Consider the following 20,708-nt stretch of genomic DNA (forward strand, 5'->3'; position numbering starts at 1 on the left):
AAAGGACAGAATTAAGATTGGCTGCTGCATCCTTATGTGGCAGTAGGAAATTGCATGGATTTCTCTAATTCATTTCCTAGTCTCTGATGTTGGTGGGTTAGTAACAGAATGTCAGGGTTTTTAAAAATGCACACATATATTATATAAACATTTGGATTTGCTCGCTGGATCCCATGGAAACTCATTCTCATTATTAAACTTTAAATGTAGTTCAGGCATGGCTTAGGATTGCTAACCATGTACATCCAGTAACTTGGCCCCGGCCAGTCCCTTGTTAAAGGTCTGAACAGTGTTGTTGCCAAAGTAACTTACTTATCTGGTATTTTGACATCTTATCTGAGTCTTGTTAACCTGTTAGAGGTTCTGCTAAACTGACCCAAATCGGGGTCACCTATGGCTTCCTCAGCGTGGTTCTCTGTATGACAGTAAGCACCTGTCAGTGAGTCTGGGTAGAGGCGAGGTGTGCCTTGTAGCTAGGTGTTTCTGCATTGACATGCATGATGCATCATGAAGGGGAGGAGAAGGATTAAAAATGTGAGAAAAGGAGGCCCTTATGTCAGATAATTATTCTGTGCTTGCAATTTATCTTTAGGCAGCACAGAGCTGGTGGAGTGTGACATCGGCCAAGAACTTGTTTATTCTTAAACAGGCTGCTCTTCTGCTTTACATGCACTGGATACTGCCTCTTCCCTGCTTATCTCAAAGAGCTGGTATATATAAAATGCTGCCGTATTCTTCCTTTCTTGCTCCATGATCCCACCTTCAAAAGTTCTTCAGAACTCGGCAGCATTCAGGACAGAAGGCATTCTAGTGAGGTGGATCTGAAGTCCCGAAGGATTAAAGTGCCTGTTTGCTCTCAGCCAGATGCTGTCACTGTGCTGTTGCGTACTCAGATTTGCTCCTGTAAGAATAAAATATACAAGGAATCACCTTCCTGGAATGCAAAATTTCTGTGATACAGACTTTCCAGATTGGTCACAGCTGAAAAGCTGTCAAATATATGGACCTGTGTACATCTCTGAATCCCTTCAGACCAGGCACTGGTGTTTAGCCCCTCAGCTAATGTGCCTAGTACCAGGTGTGAAACATGGGTACTCACCTGAACTTTTTCAGCGTGGCAGTCAGAGTTCCTACTACATGCTTTGCCATTTACCTTCTAGTTTTTGGTCCTAGGAAAGGCCTAGAACACAATAGAGTGAATTAGCAAGGGACCTACTCTTATTCCATTCTACGCACAGTGGGCAGCTTCTCTTTCAAATCACTGCTTTTCTCTCTCTTTCTCAACATATAGAGTTGCTGTAGAAGTGGTGACGACAATGACATCAGCTGACGTGATGTGGCAGGATGGCACTGTGGAGACTAACATCCGCTCCAACGAGCTGATTCCCGTCCATCATTTGGACAACAATGAGTTTTGCCCTGGGGATTTCGTGGTGGATAAGAGAGGTATTGGGTGAAAGATGTGCTCTCTGGAAGATGACACAAATTATAGTGTAGAGTCTGACACCATGAAGGGCCAGCAGGGGAGATTATGCTTAGGGGCAATCAACACAGGTTCATTAGTGGCAGGTCCTGTCAAACCAGCCTGGTGGCCTTGTATGACCAGATCACCAAATCCTTAGCTGCAGGGGTAGCAGTGGACATCGTCTTCCTGGACTTTCGGAAGGCCTTCAACACTGTCTCTCACCCCATTCTCATTAAGAAACCGGGGGGCTGTGGTGTCGACACCCATACAGTCAAATGGGTCGCCAACTGGCTGGAGGGCCGCACCCAGAGGGTGGTGGTGGACGGGTCATTTTTGACCTGGAGGGACGTGGGCAGTGTGGTTCTGCAGGGCTCAGTCCTCAGGCCCGCACTGTTCAACATCATCATCAGTGACTTGGACGAGGGGGTAAATAGCACCCTGTTCAAATTTGCTGCTGACACTAAAATGTGGGGGGATGTGGGCACGCTAGAAGGGAGGAATAGGCTGCAATCGGACCTAGACAGGTTACAGGGGTGGAGAGATGAGAATAGGATGGGATTCGACACCGACAAGTGCAAAGTGATGCAGCTGAGGAGGAACAACCAGCACCATACCTACAGGCTGGGGAACTCCCTTCTCATCAGTACAGAGGCAGAAAAGGATCTTGGAGTCATCATTGATGCCAAGATGAACATGGGCCGGCAGTGTGGGGACGCAGTCAGGAAGGCCAACCACACCTTGGCATGCATCCACAGATGCATCTCGAGCAGGTCCAAGGAGGTGATCCTCCCCCTCTATGCGGCACTGATCAGGCCGCAGCTGGAGAACTGCATCCAGCTCTGGGCGCCGCACTTCAAGAGGGATGTGGACAGCATGGAGAGGGTCCAGAGAAGGGCCTCTCGCATGATCAGGGGGCAGCAGGGCAGGCCCTATGAGGAGAGGCTACGGGACCTGAACCTGTTCAGCCTCCACAAGAGACGGCTGAGGGGGGATCTAGTGGCCTGTTACAAACTAGTCAGGGGGAACCAGCAGGCACTGGGGGAGTCCCTGTTCCCCCGAGCACTACCAGGAATGACCAGGAATAACGGTCACAAGCTGGCAGAGGGTAGATTCAGGCTAGACATCAGGAAGCGCTACTTCATGGTCTGGGCAGCTAGGATCTGGAACCAGCCTCCAGGAGAAGTGGTGCTGGCTCCTGCCAGGGCAGGGGGTCAGACTCAATGATCTGCTTAGGTCCCTTCCGACCCTAGAAACTTTGAAACTTAATGGGAATATCTAGCTTCTGTTCTCAAGCTCTGTCAAAATTTTTCTCTGTTAACAAAACAAAACAAAACAACAAAAACCTGACAATCCAACCTACTCCAAATAGAGCTTTTGAAAATCTAGAAAAAGAGATGACCCAGAAACTCCCTGAAGTCTGCCCAGGGCATTGCTATTGCCGATCAGGCTGCTGTGGGCGGTGCTCAGATGCTGTCATATTGGGTGACAGAACAAGACCTTGAGAAATTACTCCCATGTCCAGCATCTGTGTAGCTGTGTTCTCCATACCCAAACCTCCTCATCTCAGATGATAAGGATTGAGACTGTTGAACAGTTACAGAAGGGGAAGCAATCTGGGTAGCCAGAGCCAATCCCAGAGAGCCCTTCTGGCTGCCAGTAATGAGCTGTGAATTGGAGTCTAAGTAAGGAACTGGTTTAGACAGCAGAGCCATCAGGTTGTAAGGCCTCTGGGGAAGGTAGGGAAGCCTAGCAAGGCTTCCCTTGGTGCTCCTGTCTGAAAGATGGAATCCAGTGTGTAGATCAGAATTAAGGAAGTGAGAACTGAGGTTGCCGGTCCAGCACTTTTTACTTGGATTTTTTTTTCCTTCTTTCCACCCTGACCCAAAGCTCAGAGTTCCCAGGACCCTGGTGTGTATGGAGTGGTACAGTCTGGGGATCACATTGGCCGTACCTGCATGGTAAAGTGGTTCAAGCTGAAGCCCACTGGAGATGATGTAGAGGTAAGTGCAGTGGCCTGCTCCCTGGGAGTAGAGGAATAACTTGAGACATGTGAAGTACAAAGAAGCTTTGTTCTGATGTAAAAAAATCGCTTTTCCTATTTTGTCTGTGAAATTCATCCTTGGGACTGAGGGAACAGGATATGTTAATCTTCTTGGGTGCTACTAGACTGTTTGAGATGTCTTGGAAGATAGCCAAGCCAAAGACCAGCACAGACAGGCCTCAGATTTCCACCCCTCCCCCCCACCCCTTCAATTGCCCACAAATTTCTGTCCATCTGGTACATCTTGCTGTCAGTGGGCGGCAGCCAGACAAAAGGCTTGTGTGGGAAATGGTGACAGTTGATTTCTGAAAACCTGAGGACTCGGCCTGTGTCCCACTGGTTAGTGGAGCAGCAACCTTGCAGCTGTCCACTTATCTATCCTGACCAACAAGAAAGCACTGCTCCTGTGCTTTCATTCACCCCAACATCCATAGTGAGGATCCTTGAAGGATTTTATCTCGATCTCCTGGGAGCCATGGCCTAGCTAAAGAGCCACCACTCAGGCCCCTCTTAGCTGGCCTGTTCCTCCCATGATCCCTGCATTCATGGTAGGAAGTCACTGTTCCACAACTGATCAGCGTCCACTCACACTTTGAGCAAAACCTTATATTGCCTCAGAATTATTGCTGTGTCCGTTCCCCACACGCATGAGCTACCAGTGCTTTTCCTCAGAAGGAAGTGAGTTGCCTTTACAGTCAGGGAAGTCTTTCCTGTTAGCAGAGACAAGCACTTTATTCAGCCTTTCCCATAATCTTTAATGGTAAAGCCTAACTAAAACTCTTTGGCTCAGCTCTGCCATTGGCTCCATCTGAGAGAGTCGGATATACCCATGGGTGTACAAGGTATTGTGTTCAGTTCACCATAAAACCTAACAATAAAAGGTGGGGATGAAGTGGTTGAATCAAGGCAGGATTCCACCTTACCTTTTTAGTATTGCTGAGTTGACACATCTAGCGCCACATGAAGTAACGAACAAGGAATAGAAGTGTACCAGTACATCAGTCCATATTGTATCGGCACCAGTAAAAGAAAAATCCACAGTATTGGCAATCAGTATTTTTTTGGCTGTGCCCAATTAATGTTGCTGATAAATGCTGCATTCATGCATGCAGCCAGGAGTGCAGCCTATTAGCTTGGAGAGCAGCATCTGGCCAGTAAGTCTGTTGTGGAGGGAAGGGGTGGGGGGCAGATTGAGGACCCCACAGTGAGGGAGAGAGTGGGGCTGCAGCTGGGGCAGGCACTGCCCAGCAAGGGTGGGACATGGGATGGAGCCATGGCTTGTTTAAATGGGGGGGAGGGGGCAGCTTCCGCTGCACACACCTCCAGGGGAGGCATGGAGGGCACATCGGTGTGCAAGGCAAAAGTGGTCTTCCCACTGTGCATTTAGGGCTGGGGGCTGCACTGGCCTCTTCCTGGCAGGGGGCTGGGTCCGGGCTGTGGTTGGGTTGGGTGGGAAGTGGTGGCAGTGCTGGGAGGGGGGGCTGTGAGGGGCTGGAGCCACCCCAAAATTTGCCTTGGCTTTCCTTCTTCCCCCTCCCCCCCCCCCCGCTGTCCCTCCCTCCCAGCTCCATTGGCTGCTCAGCATCATCCTGCCAACCCTGGCCCAGCCCCCACCAGGAAGAGGGTGGCACAGCCTTGAGCCCCAAGTATGCACTGGCAGCCCACTCACCCCACACACATCTGGGGGGCATGTGTCCCCCATACGTCCCCCAGGAGAGTGCACAGCAGCAAGAACTGCCTACCCCCCCCCGCCAAGACAAGCCACAGCCCTGGCTGTGCAGTATCTGCCCCCTTCCTTCCCTCTCTGTGGGGGCCTCGATCTGTCCTCCCATGCCCCTCCCCCCTTTCCCCAGCAGACCTACCAGCTGGACGCTGCTCTCCCAGCTGTTGGGCTGCATATCAGCAATCCTATCAGTATTGGCTAATATGGCTCATTAATAGCATTGTATTCTCTGTAACCTAGTTGCATTCCCCTCCTCACCCCCATCCCCTTACTGCTAGTCCCTCACTCGGGCAACTTGTGTTTCCCTACTGGCTTTGTCATCTTTTTGGATTCACAATCCTAAACATCTAATAAAATTTAATCAGCCATTGGTATTGGCCCAAAAAATCATTTATTGGTGCATCCCTAACAAGGAAACTAAATATTGGCAGTGGTTGGTCACAAGGTGGCAGAGTATCTCAAGGAGTTGGGAATCTGTGGCCAGTCCCACAGGAAATGCTCTTTAAATGTCAGAAGTCGAACCCAAGCACTGGTAGTTGCCTTGCTGCTGAGCCACGTTTTCTCTCTACCACCAGCTGATCGGCGAGGAGGAGGATGTGAGTGTGTACGACATTGCTGACCACCCTGACTTCCGCTTCCGCACCACCGACACTGTGATTCGCATTGGCAATTCAGAGGGCGCTTTGGCCAAGGATGACGAAGTGAGTTTCGGGTGTACTCTATGGCTTAGCTCAGCTGGTAGTCATCGACTGGGGTTTTCAGAAATGGCCCATGGAGCGGTAGGACTCCAAACCCCGTTTGGTCACTTAGGTCTCGTGGCCTCTTTTGACCAACTCAGCCTGGATACCAGTGCAGTCTTTCTCCCTACTCTTGGGGTGGGGGGAGGAGTCCCCTGTTCAGAGTCATCCACCCTTGAGTCCTAGGTTCTTGGTTAAAACAGCAAAAGGAAGGGAGGTGACATGATAAGACTTAGAGGGTTTTCCCATTGTAATTTAAAACGGTTGAGCACTTGCTCAGAAGCCTCCACTAAGGCCTCAACGCGGCTTCCAAGGTGGGGAAACTCAGTGGGTTCCCAAATGGGGAGAGAGGCGGTTAACTTCCATCTCAAGCTAGCGATGGTGGTTTTCCATGAGGAAATTCAAATTCTTATTATACATTTAGTTTCTATCCCGGGACAGGCAATTATTTCGGGCAGAGGGCCGCTTACTGAGTTTTAGCAAGCCGTCGAGGGCTGTATGACAGGCAGCCAGGGGCAGATAAATATTAATTTTCTAAATTTTTTAGGGGTCCTGCAGGCCGGATAGAATGGCCTGGCGGGCCACATGTGGCCCACCCCTGTTCTGTCCTCTAAGGAGCGAAGCAGTCTCTTCTGGGTGAGGGAGAGCGAAGCTTTCCTTCGGGGGTGTGAGGGGCAAAGGGAGACTTTGCTGGAAATGGACTTCCTTTCCTGAAGGCTGATGGTCTTACAGAATCATAAAAGCAATTCCTGTGTTAAGATCTTGTATGAAAACTGAAGGAAGTTCTTTCTCGCTGGCAGTATATTTATGACGTGTCTGAGCATGAAAATCCATCTTGCCTGGCCGGCATAAGGCTTGTTCCAGAGTAAGAAGATCCTTATTATTTGGGCCCCAGGAGGCTGTGTGGCATGAGGTTTTCTCATGTCTGTTCCTTATTTTTTCTTTCATGTCACAGAATTGTGGGGCTCCGGAAACACTGTCCTTTTTGTATTTCTTTTCCCCAAACTGAACAGACTTTAAAATCAGAATACCTAAAATGACCACGAGGTGGCACGCTGGTTCAAAAAGAAACTAGCAGGATTCTGTTTATTCCGGTTAAGCTTTCAAAAACGCTTTCCTTTTTTTAAGAGGCTGGAGCTTCGTAAGGGAGCTGACATTGATCAGAAGCTGTCGTAGCATGGGTCACTGTTCTCCTGAAGCGGTGATATTCTAATCTGCAAGGCAGCAGTCCACAAAGACCTTGGGTGCTTGCAAGTTCTCCTCCAGCCTTTCTATGCCTGTGACTGCCAGTATTCTCACTGTTCCCCTACATAACACTTGCCTTTGGGTGGGGTCTAAGGTTATGTGCCTCAGTGAGGCGGAGAATTTATTCCTCAGATCCCTCATTCTACATACATATGGTCCAAGACACTGTGACACTTTACCCTTACTTCTTTAGCCATCCGTGGGACAGGTGGCTCGTGTTGATGTGAGCAGTAAGGTGGAAGTAATCTGGGCTGATAACTCCAAGACCATCATTCTTCCTCAGGTAAGGTCCACAGTGGTCACTGTAACTTGAAGTTGGATAACATGCCCTGTCTTTGGTTTGTTGTCGCAACAACCATTCTGGACTCTATATAAAAATGAATCTTGTCGTACTCCCTGCTTACCGTCACCTCTGTCTGGTGATATAACTACCAGCTTCTGGAAGGCTTGACCTGCAGTGCTTGGTCTTGTTCTTTGGTGCCTCTCTTCCCTTTGAAAACAAATTTTGACTCGCTTGGTAGGTTCACATTTGCTGCCCCTTTGTGTAGGGACGACAGTTTTGTCTGGACTGTTGCACTACAGGCCAAGTCTCCCTCTTGCATACCTACACACATGCATGCAGCTCTGGCAGTGTGTTTTGTCCCTGGCCCGTAGCACCCCCTGCTATTCTGGTTGTGGTGCTGTTATGCAGTTGGTGCTTGAGGAAATACTCTGTTAGGAGACCAGTGCCAGCAGCCCTCAGTCCTGACCTGCAGCATCCCTTGCTGCTGTAGGCCAGAGTCCCTACCCTGTTTTGCTAAGTATGAGTCTAGCCTGCAAACACTGCTTACTGTCTAACCACTGCTAAGCTCTCACAGTACATGAGATGAGGTTTTTGCATTTAAAAATCAAATCCACTGGGATCCCAATTAGAGCCCTTAAATAATGATCTGCTGTTGGATTTGAACTCAAATCTCTCCCAAAACAAAGTGTTGAAGGTGAGCAGAGGATATAAAATGTAGGTAGAACCAGTGTGCTAATCCACGCACGTAATTAACCCCAATATGTCACCTTCCACATCTCTGTTTCCAGGTCCTTCACGCTGCCTAATGCTTCATTATTTTGTCTCTGTTTTCAGCCTGCCTCTCTTCCCCCTGTCATGTCTAATGAGCACAGCCATAACTAAAGTGCCTCTGTAGGGTCCCACCCCTGTCAGACTGGCACAGAATGCCGTTGCCTCCGCTACAGAGGCTCGCTGGTGTGTGGAAGCAGTTGATGAAGAAGATTTTTTTTTAAATGAAGCAGCTCTGCATTAATTACAGTAGAATAGTCAATGCCCACACTATGGAAATGGAATAGGATGTTACAAAGCAGGCTGCTGTCTCCCTTCCCCCTATTGTCACATGGCTGCGACTCGCATCAGAATCAACAGCCTGGTGCGTGCTCCACAAAGGGATGTGCTCTCTTTCTCATGGGGTGCAGCTCTGTGTTTCTGGAGCAGCTACAACTGCATCATAGTGCTCCCCTGGATTCTGCCTGCACTCTTAATTACAGCAATCAGGGAGATATTAAGGGGCAGTTTTATCTCTCGATAAAATGCCAGTGTTCGATCCCTATAAGTTTGCACAGAGAGTAGCTGTCTGGGCACTTTATTTTTAGATCAGACAAGAGATTGCATAACTGGCTAATAAATTAGCCTCTCAGCTCACATTTGGGGCAGGCCGCATTGGGCAGTGAGTTTGGCAGGCTTTGGTCTAGTTCCCCCAGGTCACTTACCCTCTGCTCTGCAGCTCACAATGGGAATCTTGTTTAGGAGGGGCCTGGGACTGGGGTGGATCGGTGTTGGTGCAGTGCATGATTTTAAGGCTTCTGGGTAGGACTGTGTGTGGAGAGGACTTGTATGGTATGTCTGCAAGCCAGGGTTAGCTGCTGCTATCAGGTTCTCTGGATCATGTGCTACAGAGATTTTGCAGTTATCTTTCCAACTTTCAGAAGGGCACAGGTAAAACTGCCCATCGCATTGAAGCCGTACAAAATTCTTCTCACCCCGGAGCTATTGGCCATTGCAACATAAAGGCAAATTTATGCCTGAGCTGGGCGGCTTTGCAAGGCTGCCTCAGACTCAATACACCAAGGGAAAGAAATAGTGTATGATTGGGAGGATGGGGAAACCAGTTGTTTAGCACAGGGATGGCAAAGAGCAGTGGGAAGAACACAGCTCTGAGAGCCAGTTGAGCAACTGAAGTGAGACTTCCTTATCCCAGTTGAACCTTAAAAAGCCATAAAGTCAGGTCACTATGATCACGAGTAAATTGTAACAAAGCTCTGAAAAAGGCTGTGTACCACAGGAGAAGGTAATAACATGTGCCTGTTCTGGCTGGTTCAGCCTTGTGTTGGTGGAGGCCTAGAAGGCAACCAGCCAGGTTGGGTATTGTTCTTGGGCAGTAAAAGCAGAAATGGAGCATGTAATGCTAATACAGTTTTCAGAAACCCCCGAGTGTCTGCTTTGAAGTTCCACACTGCATGCACACTCTAGTCTGCTCCTGAATTCCCAGCTTCTGGCACTGCTGTGACCTTGACCAGTTGCACTTGTTATCCCAGAATACCCTGCTTTGAAGGGAAGAATACTGACTCAAAACCTAGCGCATAGGAACCTTGTGAGCCTGGCACGTAGAGCAAACTGAAGCCACCTTGTGTAGGTAAAAAGAGAACGGCCCAATAGGAAGAACTCATTTGCAGTGTCCCATTTCTGGCTACTCTTTGTATGATGGTAGAGACTGATCTGTGTCCAGGTGAAATGTCAGTAACCATGCCTGGCTCACCCCCACTTCTTGGTTTCTGGTTTGATTCTGGTCTCCTTTAGCACTTGTACAACATAGAATCAGAGATTGAAGAATCGGACTATGATTCTGTGGATGGCAGCACCAGCGGGGCATCGTCAGATGAATGGGAGGATGAAAGCGATAGTTGGGAGACAGACAATGGCCTCATGGAAGATGACCACCCAAAAATCGAGGAAGTAGAGCCAGAAGAGCCAATAGCAGAAGAGGTAAAAAAAATAGAGGAGCAAGTGCAGGGTGCTGTGGCGATGGCAGTGCCTGATCTAACTGCAGAGAAGGTTGGAAAAGAAGGAGCTCCAAAGAGCTTCCGGGAATTGAAAGAGGCCATCAAGATCTTGGAGAGCCTAAAGAACATGACCGTAGAGCAGCTGCTGACTGGCTCTCCCACCTCCCCAACTGTGGAGCCGGAAAAACCCACACGGGAGAAGAAGTTCTTGGACGACATCAAAAAGCTTCAGGAAAATCTGAAGAAGACCCTGGATAATGTTGCCATTGTGGAAGAGGAAAAGATGGAAGCCATGGTGGAGACGGAGAAGAAGGAAGAAAAAGTGGAGGCGCAGGCACCAGTGAGGTCTGAGTGGCCCAGCGAGACGCCAGTGTTGTGCCAGCAGAGTGGAGGCAAGCCCGGCGTCACCTTCACCAGTGCCAAAGGGGAGGTCTTCTCTGTGCTGGAGTGTGCCCCAGGTGAGTGAGTCCCAGTCAGGATGACTGACTTGTCCCTCCACTGCCTTGCCAGGTTGTCATTGCCCCGCTCAAACTGCTTGCTCCTCTAAGGAGGGAGTATGGTGCTCCACCCTTGGGATGCTCAAGTTAATTGGGAAGGGGTAATTAAACAGGGCTGCTCTTTTTAGAACAGTCTGGTCTGGGAATCAAATCTGGCTCTGCTGTGTAGTAGCACAGAGCACTGTCACCAGTTGTCTTTGTTTTGTTTTGTTTCGTGTTGTGTTTTTGTTTCATTTTGTGGTGTAGATTCCCTTCTTTTGCCCCTTGTCTCAGCCAGGAGCTCAGCTGAGAAGTAGAGTTTTGCAGTCAACAATCCACGAGCATGAAGTTTCTTCAAACTAGTATAGTGTAGGGGTGGATGGGGACTGAGAGGCGGAATGGATATTGTCACATGTACCTCCCGGCACTGGTGGCCTTTGCTCGCTTAAGCAAAGACGTACAGTTCTGGGATGCATTGGTGGCAGCGTAGCTTAAGACATTGGGTGGATTGATCATCTTAGACGGGACAGATGGGAAAACTTGGCTCAGCCTTGTTTTGAATGTGAATAAAGAGAGGTTGTTATCATAGCTCGTCAGTCGAGATGGGAGATTTTGTACGTGAGATGTCTCAGTAGGGTTGTGTGTTGACACTTGCTGCAAACAAAGTGGCTTGACACCTTTAGACAACAAGAGTCATGTGACCCCCTTCCCAGCTTCTCTGCTTAGCCTCTTGCCATGATGCCGCTTGGGTTTTGGAGGGGGAGACCTCTATTTGAGGGTGTATGACCTTGTGTTTGGAGGAAAGTTGCTTTAATCAGCTGCAATTTCTCTGACCGTTTAGACACTCATGCTTTTAAGAAAATGGAATTCCAGCCCCCAGAAGCCAAGAAGTTCTTCAGCACGGTGAGGAAAGAAATGGCGCTGCTAGCAACCTCGCTGCCCGATGGCATCATGGTCAAGACATTTGAAGACAGAATGGCAAGTCCATGTGCTCCAGTTTCAGTGTGTTGTTGCTCGGTTTAATGCAACCTGATAGCTAAGGCTGGGCAGGATATGCAAAACATTAATCCCCAGTTTCTGACCTGTAGAGGCATCTGCAACTCATTAGGGTTATAATTACAGTACATTGGCTCCTTTGGCATTTCTAATGACCAACATTTTACAGTTGGTAGATAGTATTAGGGACCAACAGTTTACAGCTGCTTCTGACTGGATCCCTCCCTCCCACCACTATGATGGTCCAGGAATTGAGAAACAAAGGTATTTGGGGGGAGGAAGGGGTGACATCTTTTATTGGACCAACAGCTTGCTTGGGATGACATTAGACAAGCTTTCAAATTCAAAGTGCTTTTTATCAGGTCTGACCTGAATGCAGAATACGTTGCATTTGAAAGCAAGTCTGGTGTCATCCCAACCATGCTGTTGGTCCAGTAAAGGATATCATCCCCCCAAAAGTCCTTGGTCTGCAGTGTAATTAGGCTGAGATGGAAATGTGGATAAAGCGCTACCAAGGTAGTGACTACTGACTAGATGAAGTGGCATTTTTCATGAATCCCTGCTCCTCCTGTGAAAACTTTATTCCAAAGTATGTGCTTGGACCCGTGGTGTGGAAAGATGAGGACTGATGCTCAGCCCTTCTGATGGGTAAAGTCCACAGCATGAATCCAGTTACTTGTAGGCCTGGGGAGGTCTAAACAACTTGAGCTACTTCTTCCAGGACCCCTAGTTAGTGCTGAGTTCGTTAAAGCCCCTTAATCTCTTCAGTCTTCCCTTTCCCTCACAAACACAGTACTCAGATTTCCATATGGAGCTCAGAATCTTTGTTTGGGAAGCGGATGGTTCATTCAGTCTCTTGAGGTATCTCAGTCCCATGTGCTGACGCTTTCTCTCTTCACAGGATCTTTTCTCAGCACTCATCAAGGGGCCCACACGCACACCCTATGAAGATGGCCTCTTCCTTTTTGATATCCAACTTCCCAACATCTACCCTGCGGTCCCTCCTCTCTTCCGCTACCTCTCCCAGTGCAGTGGGAGACTGAACCCCAACCTGTATGACAACGGCAAGGTGTGCGTCAGCCTTCTGGGGACATGGATCGGCAAGGTAATACTGTCCTCAGTCTCTCTGTGAGATACCAGGCTGTCCAGCTAATCCAGGCTTTGGTGACTAGGCAGCTATCTCCATTTTTGTCCTTGGGGCCAAACTGATGGATGAGGATCAAATCTTGATGTAGGGTCAAGCTTTAAGTGCATTGAGCTTTGAACTGTGCCTGAAAACAGGGTTTGGCAAAGCCAAATCATAGTGTATATATAAGAGAAAAAAAGCTACTGCAGAACCTACATTTGGCCCTTGGCTCAGGGCTGAGAGAAGCTGGGGAGCATCATGGGAGGACCTCTGCCATTTTGTTCAGGTCCCTCCAGCATTGGAACATTAGCTTGGCTGTTCATTGCAGTCTAACTGGAAGGTAGGTTAGCTAGGACCACAGAGGCACAGTGAGTTAGGGGGTGATGCTAGTTAACTCTTGAACAGCTGAGATTGAAGGGAGTGTGGGTGGCGATGACTTCTAGGGTGGGTTTGTGGGCATTTGATATGGTCTTCACATTTGGACATAATTAGTCTGCCCAAGGGCCGGTGCTACAAATGAGACTGCGGGTGTGTGAGCAGCTCTGTAGAAGAAGCCAGATGAAGGCTGTCTTCCTTGAAGTCTGAATTATACCTACGGCTCCTTCAGAGACTGAGGTTTGGGGCGGCAAATGCTTGAGTGCACCTTGATCACTGTTGGCCACAGCCCAAAGCCTGGCACCTCTCTCTCTTTCAGTATAAAGTGCTGGAAAGATTTAGAAAAAAGGTCTAGTCATGCTCTATTACTCATGGTTCATTATAATGCATGTGTGTGTGTTGTTTTCCAGGGAACAGAGAGGTGGACCAGCAAATCCAGCCTTCTGCAGGTGCTCATTTCCATTCAAGGTAAATGTAGCTGAAGAGGCTGACTGTGGGGAGGGAGTAGGGAGGTGACCTTCAGGAAGGGATGATAGGAAGTCACTATCCCATGGAAAGAAAGCAGGTCTTCTCTTGTCCAGTCAGACCCTTCTTTCCCTTGTTGGGCTCTGTGGAGGAGGCCGTTGAGCCAGCAATCCAAGTTGGTGTCCATGTCATCCCTTATACTTTTGACTGCCTTCTGCCGCGCCCCCCACCCCCCCCATCCCTTTCCCTTTCACGGCAGCATTAGTGGTGGTTGGCATTTTCCTTGCTATCTTGTGCCGGGGAAGGTGAACCACAGCCACCTCCAGCTGCCAGCTAAAGTCTGAAAGCACTTTTTAGAGTACAGAGACCTGCTAATCCTGGCTCCTCTCCACATAGCTGTTTATAACCAGTGAGTCACCGGCCCAGCCTACGTGCTGCTTATTTCGGTCATGTTTACCTTTGTTCCTAAGTTGAAACGAAGCAAGCAGAGGTGTGCCTAACTAAGTCCTGCAGCTCTCGCTTCCTGCAGCTCTTTTTACCACTGCTGCCACCTCCAGCCTGACCCAGAGCAGCTGCTTGGTCTTGCACAGAAGTTTTCATCCAAATGGGCTCCAATCTACAAAGTCCAGGGACAGGACCAGGCTTTGGCCTAAGGGCATTTACCAGGGAGAACCAGGGTCTCTCTTCCTTGCTCATCTACAAAGTTGTTTCTTCAGGTTTAGGAGGAGAAATATCAGGTGCTGCTTGTCTCCCTTCTGAATTTGTTGAAGGAATTTTGTTAATGGGAGCATCTTTCCCCTTGTCACTCCTGCTGCCTTACCTTGAGAGATCCCATAGTCTGCAGCACTCAGTTAGTGGCATCGCTAGCGGGCTGGAAACATTGGTGCCATCGCCATGCTCGAGCAAAACAATAAGCCCTCAAATGGCAATGGGGAAGAACTTGATTTGGGTGACTGGCCACTTGCAACCGGTTACGTCCTGTGGGCAGAGCACAGCTGGACTTGGTGGGTGGACCGGAAAAGGACAAGGCAGGCTGGATGGAAAGGTGTTGTCTGTTCAGCAGCGGTGGGAAGGGGGTCACTTGTAATAACTAGATAGGTTTGCAGGGTGGGGAAAGTGAGGATCTGGGGAATTACTTTTCTTCCTCCACACACCTTTCCTAGAGCTCTTCAGGGCTAACTAGTTCCTGCAGAGTTCTGGCACTACACTTTTTGTATCTAACCTCACCCTTGTACCATACTGTATCCTTCGCTAGTCCAGTTCTGGATGTCCCCCAAGCAGGTGCTTTTGAGGCTTGAAACACAAGACTGTCCACACAAGTGCCCCAAGCAGTATCGTGTGCCAGGTCACCATCTCACAGGGTTTCTGCCCACAGTTCCCAAGTGTTACCTGCTCGGCATGGCTAATGCCAGGCATTTAAGTCGAAAGAGCCTTCTCCAGAAGTAACTTCCCCTGTTGCCTTCCCCCATCCCTGCCATTTGCCAGGTTTGCGCAGCTTGAGGCAATGCAGCTACAGGTGAAGGCTTGAGCTGAGCCCATGGTGAGGAGATGCAAGGGGTGAAGAGACTACCTGTCCCTTGAGGCCTGGATGCCACCCAGCAGCATCTCCTCTCCAACCCAGCCCAGCATGGCAGTGTCGCAGGTTTTTAACCCTTTCCTCTCTCCTTCCTTCTGGCAGGGCTGATCCTAGTGAATGAACCTTATTACAATGAGGCCGGGTTCGACAGCGACCGGGGCCTGCAGGAGGGCTACGAGAACAGCCGCTGCTACAACGAGATGGCCCTGATCCGTGTGGTGCAGTCCATGATGCAGCTACTGCGCAGGCCCGTGGAGGTCTTTGAGCACGAGATCCGTGAGCACTTCTGCTGGAATGGCTGGCGCCTGGTCAGCCGGATAGAGTCCTGGTTGGAGACCAATGAGCTGGTGGAGAGGAGCCATGAACAAGCCAATGGAGCAGATTCCTCCTCTCTCCTTTCTGCGTGCGGTGCCCTGGCTGAGAGCCCGGGAGGACCCATGGAGTCGCTGGATGAGTACGGTGGCCCTCTAGAACAGGGGGCAGCAGCGGCAGAGCTTTCCGACTCGGCACTTGACGGGAGGGAGGAGCTGGATGACTCGGGCTGTGGGGCCTCCACGCTCGCAGCTGGTGACCTTCATCAGTATTCAGACTCGGAGAGCACAGGCCACACCCAAGAGGCAGCCCTGGCCAGAGACCTAACGGACGAAGGGAAAACTGCCCAGGACTCTGCTTTGCAGCCAAGTGTGAAACCAAAGAAAAGGAGAAAGAGCTACAGGAGTTTCCTCCCTGAGAAGAGCGGTTACCCTGACATTGGGTTCCCCCTCTTCCCCCTGTCCAAGGGGTTCATCAAAAGTATCCGTGGTGTCTTGCAGCAGTACCGGGCTGCCTTAGTAGAGGCCAATATCCCCGAGTGGAGAGAGGACAAATAAACCATCGGGTTAGGGACAGACGGGCACAGAGGAGATGGGAAAGGCAGAAAGGAAATGGAGCAGCCGTCGGTACACCAATAAATTGGCTTCTCTCACCTCAGCCTCTCTTCCTCAGCTGGTTTGCTATCATAAAGGTGATAGCTCCCATCACTCATTCCTGGCACTTTCCTTCCTTCTCCCAGAGAAGGTTGTCTGAATAGCTCTTCACCGCCATCCCCCGCACTGCCCACAGTCCCAAAGTATAAGAAGCAGAGACTTTTCTGTTGCACCCAGCAATCTGGAACTGCCCACCGCTTCCTGAGCATCTCTGTGTGCAGAGAGGGGGCTTGCTTTCCCCACCCACTATACCCTGGGTGCTTTGTCTGCCAGTTTAGTTCTGCTTGGGGATGGAGCCCAGGAGATGCGATTGGTATGGCATGCAGTGATGAAAGGCAGTTTCCTCCTTGTTCACTGGTTTGTTTGTTTTTTTCCTGCACAGCTGGATCTCATGGTGGGCTTTTTCTTGGGGTTTTTTTTTTTTTTTTGGTTTTTTTATAATAGTCTATTCCAGCCTGAGAACATGCAGACACTAGACTGTGGCTAGGTCAGTCTCCTACATGCTGTTGTGTTGCTTTCATCTATGCCTTCCTCGTAGTTCTTCACAGAAAAATGGATGGCTCGCCCGCTCTGGTACCTATGATTTAGAAACCGAGTGCTGTATGAGCTGTTTGTTCTGCCCAGGACAATACCCTGCCACTCCCTTTGGGTGTCTCTTCTGGAAGTAGATTCAGCCATCTCTGCTATATCCTGTTCTCTAGACTAGGATGAATTTCCACTCCCACTTCCTGCCTCGCCCCCCGCCAACACCTTGGAAACGTACAAGATTCAGGTTCCTCCTGGCACTACTTAGCAAGGCATCAGAGCCCTCGAGGTTGGCCCCCTGCCATGTATTCCTACCTGCATTGCTGTATCTCTAGCCCGATCGATCAACTGCACAGATAGATCTAGAGCAAGCTGCATCTCCAGCAGCTTTGGTGCGGCTGTAAAACCTGCCGCAGCCTTCCCTTGTCCGTTTTGACTGCTGCTGATGGATTTCCCCAGGCCAGTAGCTATTTTTGAGCCTAGAGCAACTATAGATCATTGTGAAATGACTCCAAGCCTGCTGCAGCACTGGGAAATGGGTCACGCTAACATAGTACCTTTGAACAAACGCAGCTTTCAGCCTGGACCCTTGTGGGTCTCTCTTTCTGCTTCCTAACCATGCATTAACCCCACCAGCAGTTTTCGTATGATGGTCTGAGCAAAATGTGGGCAGTAGCATGAGCAAGAGAGAGCATGTGTGTCCTTTATTCCCTCTGCAGTGCTGCTGTGTAGCCATAGGAAACTGCTGGCCAGACCTGTGCATGCTTTAGCAGCAGAGAGGGGCTTCCACTGGCAGTCTCGTCCTTCAGAGGACATGCAGTAACAGTGACAAATGCCTGGGACTGTTGTTTCTAGGCTGTGGGCATCTCACTCAGGACTTCTGCAGGCTGCCTCCTGCACGCTGCTGGAGAACTTGAATCCACCCCCTACTGGATTTGGCACCTCCATGTAGCGGGGAAGCACATTCCCTGGGGGTACTAGTCCTGTAGGGCCGCTGAGCGAAGCTAGTCTTCCAGCCTAGGCAGTAAAAGTGAGGACGAGGGCTCAGGGGAAAGTCAGACTCTCCTGACTAGCTCTCCAGCCCCTGCCCAAGCTGGTGGATGGGCTGCTTGGTTCAAAGCAGGGTGTGACAGCTTCACGGTCAACTCTCTGCTGTCTTTGTAGGCTCGGTGCCCCAGTGAGAAGCAGCGTTTTATCCTTTTTGAATATTCATAAGGCTGCCCCTGCTTCCGGTGTCTTCGAGAGCAGGATTTGGCCCCTGAGTGTGGACTGGGACAGGGGGAGCATCAGTAGGGGTTCCTGGGGTAATGCACTGGCTTTTTTGCCGCTCGCTAGGGGAGCGTTGTTTTGGGCCTGCCCACGGACTCCCTGCTCTCCGCCTTGATGCTTCAGACCCTCATATGAATTGGCAAGCTTGCCCAGGAGAGCCGTGGGCTTGGAGCAGAGGGTTGTGGAGAGGTGGCGTGTTTGGATTGAGCTGCAATGCGGCGTTGCAGGGTGATGGGGCGCATGCTGTGAGTGGCTTGCAGTAGATCCAGATACGAAGCTAATTAGCTTCTGTGAGCAAGAAAATGGACTCCAAAGGAGGGAGAAGGCATGAAGCGGGCAGGGGGGAGGAATGGGAACTGAAGGTGCCATATGGGCACGCGTGCGAGAATTGGTGTAGGGTGCCCAGTTCCACAAATTACCAGACATGTTATTCACTGCAGCTGGCAGACAGCGACCTTCAGACACTCATTTCCTTTGGTGCGTCACTGCATTCCTCGCATGCATGTGGCCATCTCCGCTCCCGCGGAGCACGGACAAGCTGCTCATTAGCAGTGGAAAACAATCCATTGAGCTGACCACATGACCAGAAGAGTGGGGGTGGGGGGAAGTAAAAGGGGGTCTCTGTCGTATCCTGGCATTTCCCACCCACCCTTCCCTCTCCATACAATTATTGCTCTCATCTCATTTGGGAGGGTGGAGGGACATCAGGTTGCCGGTCGTCTTAGGGGAAGATGGTGGGAGCATCAGTGCCAGTCTCGGGCTGCTCAGGCTCCCCTACGATTCCTCCCCGCTTCCACCAAGACGCCTGTTGCTGGGACTGTCATCGAGAGCTTTGCATGGGCTCCTTGAATCGCCAACCAGGAGAGAAAGAGTTCCCTTATTGGCCTAGTAGGGACCTACTGCCCCCCTTGAGCAGCACCCGCTCCTCAAAGCTGTCTGCCCCCAGCTGAGGCCTGCACAGAGGTTTACAAGTTTTCTAAGCTTTTGATAATGTGAAGCTCCAAGTTACGAGGTTGCTGTTGAGCACACAGAAGCTATGTATTTTTTTTTTTTTGGTGTATGTATGTAATATTTAAGGGTTAAAAAAAAACATAACATTTAAAAGCAAAAACCTTTTAAAAAGAAGGGGGAAAAAAATTAAAAAACAACAAAAAAAAAAAAAGCCAAAGCATGATGCATATTGTTAGCCTTAAAACTGGCTACACGACTGGGTGATATACAAATAAGAACAGCCTGTAACTGTTTTAAGTGCTGGGGGGGAGGGGGGTCGAATTGCTGGAGAATTATGACAAAATCAGTTTGTAGCCTTGATTCTGTACAGTATTTAAAAATTACAAAAAAATGGAACTGACAATTATTGACGCCATGCTTAGAGGTGTGTTGTTCACGTGCAGAAGTGAATGCTTGGGTGCTTACAATATATGTATAAAGTGCTGTGTGATTTATTCAACCTTTTTTTCTTTTCTTTTCTTTTTTTTTTCTTTTTTTTTCTTTTTTTTTTACCTGCCAACCACTTTTTGTTTGTTTGGCTAATTCAGATGTAATAAAGGAAAAAAAGGTGACTTGCCATTAAATTTTTGCCTCTGTGAATAGCTCCGACTCTGCCGTCTAATTTTGTTTTCCTTTTCCATACGTGGCGTCTTGTGCTATCGCGCGTAACGCAGGGCTAAGTCTGCCGCCCTTATCTGTGTGGAGCAGCTGCCCAGAGTCTGCTCTCGAAACTCGCAGGCCTGTCGAGAGAGCAAAGTGGCAAACAGCACGGGGGCAGGAGGTGGCATCAGGTCTTAAGGAAGAGCTGTCGATAGATCTGCAGCTGCCTGATGTACCTGGGTTCTTGCCTGGTGGGTCCGTGGGCATCTTGGCATTGACAGCTCTGGGACTTTGGATCAGACTCTCCATTTCTAGCAGGCTTGCTCTCCAGTAGCAAATGCGTTAAAGAAACAACCCCACCTCACTCACAAGATGACTAACGATGAGATCTGAGATGCCATGCCACATTTGTCTAAGCTTGCAGCGACTCTAAGGTCGCTTTTACTGGCTGATGTGAAATAAGTAGGTTTTTTCCCCAATTGGAAGTTGATAATGGTCTGTGTCACCAACTGCCAGCATGGACAGCACCTTTACTCAGCAGCCTTCTCGGAGAGGGCAAGGCCAGGATTTCCCTGGAATAGGAGGTGGTTGGTCCTCCAGGACAGTGAGGCTGGTCTGAACAATGAGGGAAAGCTTGCGCCTTTTGGCTAGGCATCACGTTAAGCGCAGTTGTTCCAGCCTCTGTATTCAGTTGTCAGAAGAGGTGTAAGAGGAAAGTGGAGGTTGGTGCTGCGGCAGCTGTGGAAAACATCCTCTGCTGCTGGAGTCCCTGGAAATGTTTGGGCAGAGTAGTGTGGCTTGGAAGTGAAGGACATGCAGCACGTGCACGTGCGCGTGCACCCCCGCCTCCCCAACAAGGAGACCCAGAGCACCGAAGGTCTCAGATGTGGCCCGTGGACCACGGTGGTGGTCTGGGAAGTGCACTGCACGCAAGGCTGACCCCACGTGCTGGAGGGGTCCCTCCATGGGCCTGATACGTTCGATACCCTTGGGCTAAACAGATGATGCTTGGGCCCAAATTCAGAATGCCGTGAGTTCAAATCCTGGCTGTCCTCCCACTGCAGGTTGCTGACAATGCTTTCCTTGCTG

The 20,708-nt window shown here is 49.8% G+C and overlaps 1 protein-coding gene across 1 annotated transcript in view; it reads left to right on the plus strand.

The window, feature by feature from the left end:
- UBE2O (ubiquitin conjugating enzyme E2 O) overlaps positions 1 to 19,621 on the plus strand; it is a 91,372-nt gene extending 71,751 nt beyond the window's left edge. The window contains 9 exon segments of the mRNA XM_090060192.1: positions 1,292 to 1,446; positions 3,353 to 3,465; positions 5,805 to 5,930; positions 7,405 to 7,494; positions 10,054 to 10,714; positions 11,574 to 11,710; positions 12,630 to 12,833; positions 13,640 to 13,697; positions 15,373 to 19,621. Of these exon segments, the coding sequence (XP_089916318.1) occupies positions 1,292 to 1,446; positions 3,353 to 3,465; positions 5,805 to 5,930; positions 7,405 to 7,494; positions 10,054 to 10,714; positions 11,574 to 11,710; positions 12,630 to 12,833; positions 13,640 to 13,697; positions 15,373 to 16,139 (2,311 nt within the window). The 3' untranslated portion in view covers positions 16,140 to 19,621.
- Positions 19,622 to 20,708: the final 1,087 nt, after the last annotated feature.

The sequence above is a fragment of the Crocodylus siamensis genome, chromosome 8, assembly GCF_052110815.1.
Source record: "Crocodylus siamensis isolate JL-2025a chromosome 8, ASM5211081v1, whole genome shotgun sequence".
In the NCBI taxonomy this organism is placed as follows: Eukaryota; Metazoa; Chordata; order Crocodylia; family Crocodylidae; genus Crocodylus; species Crocodylus siamensis.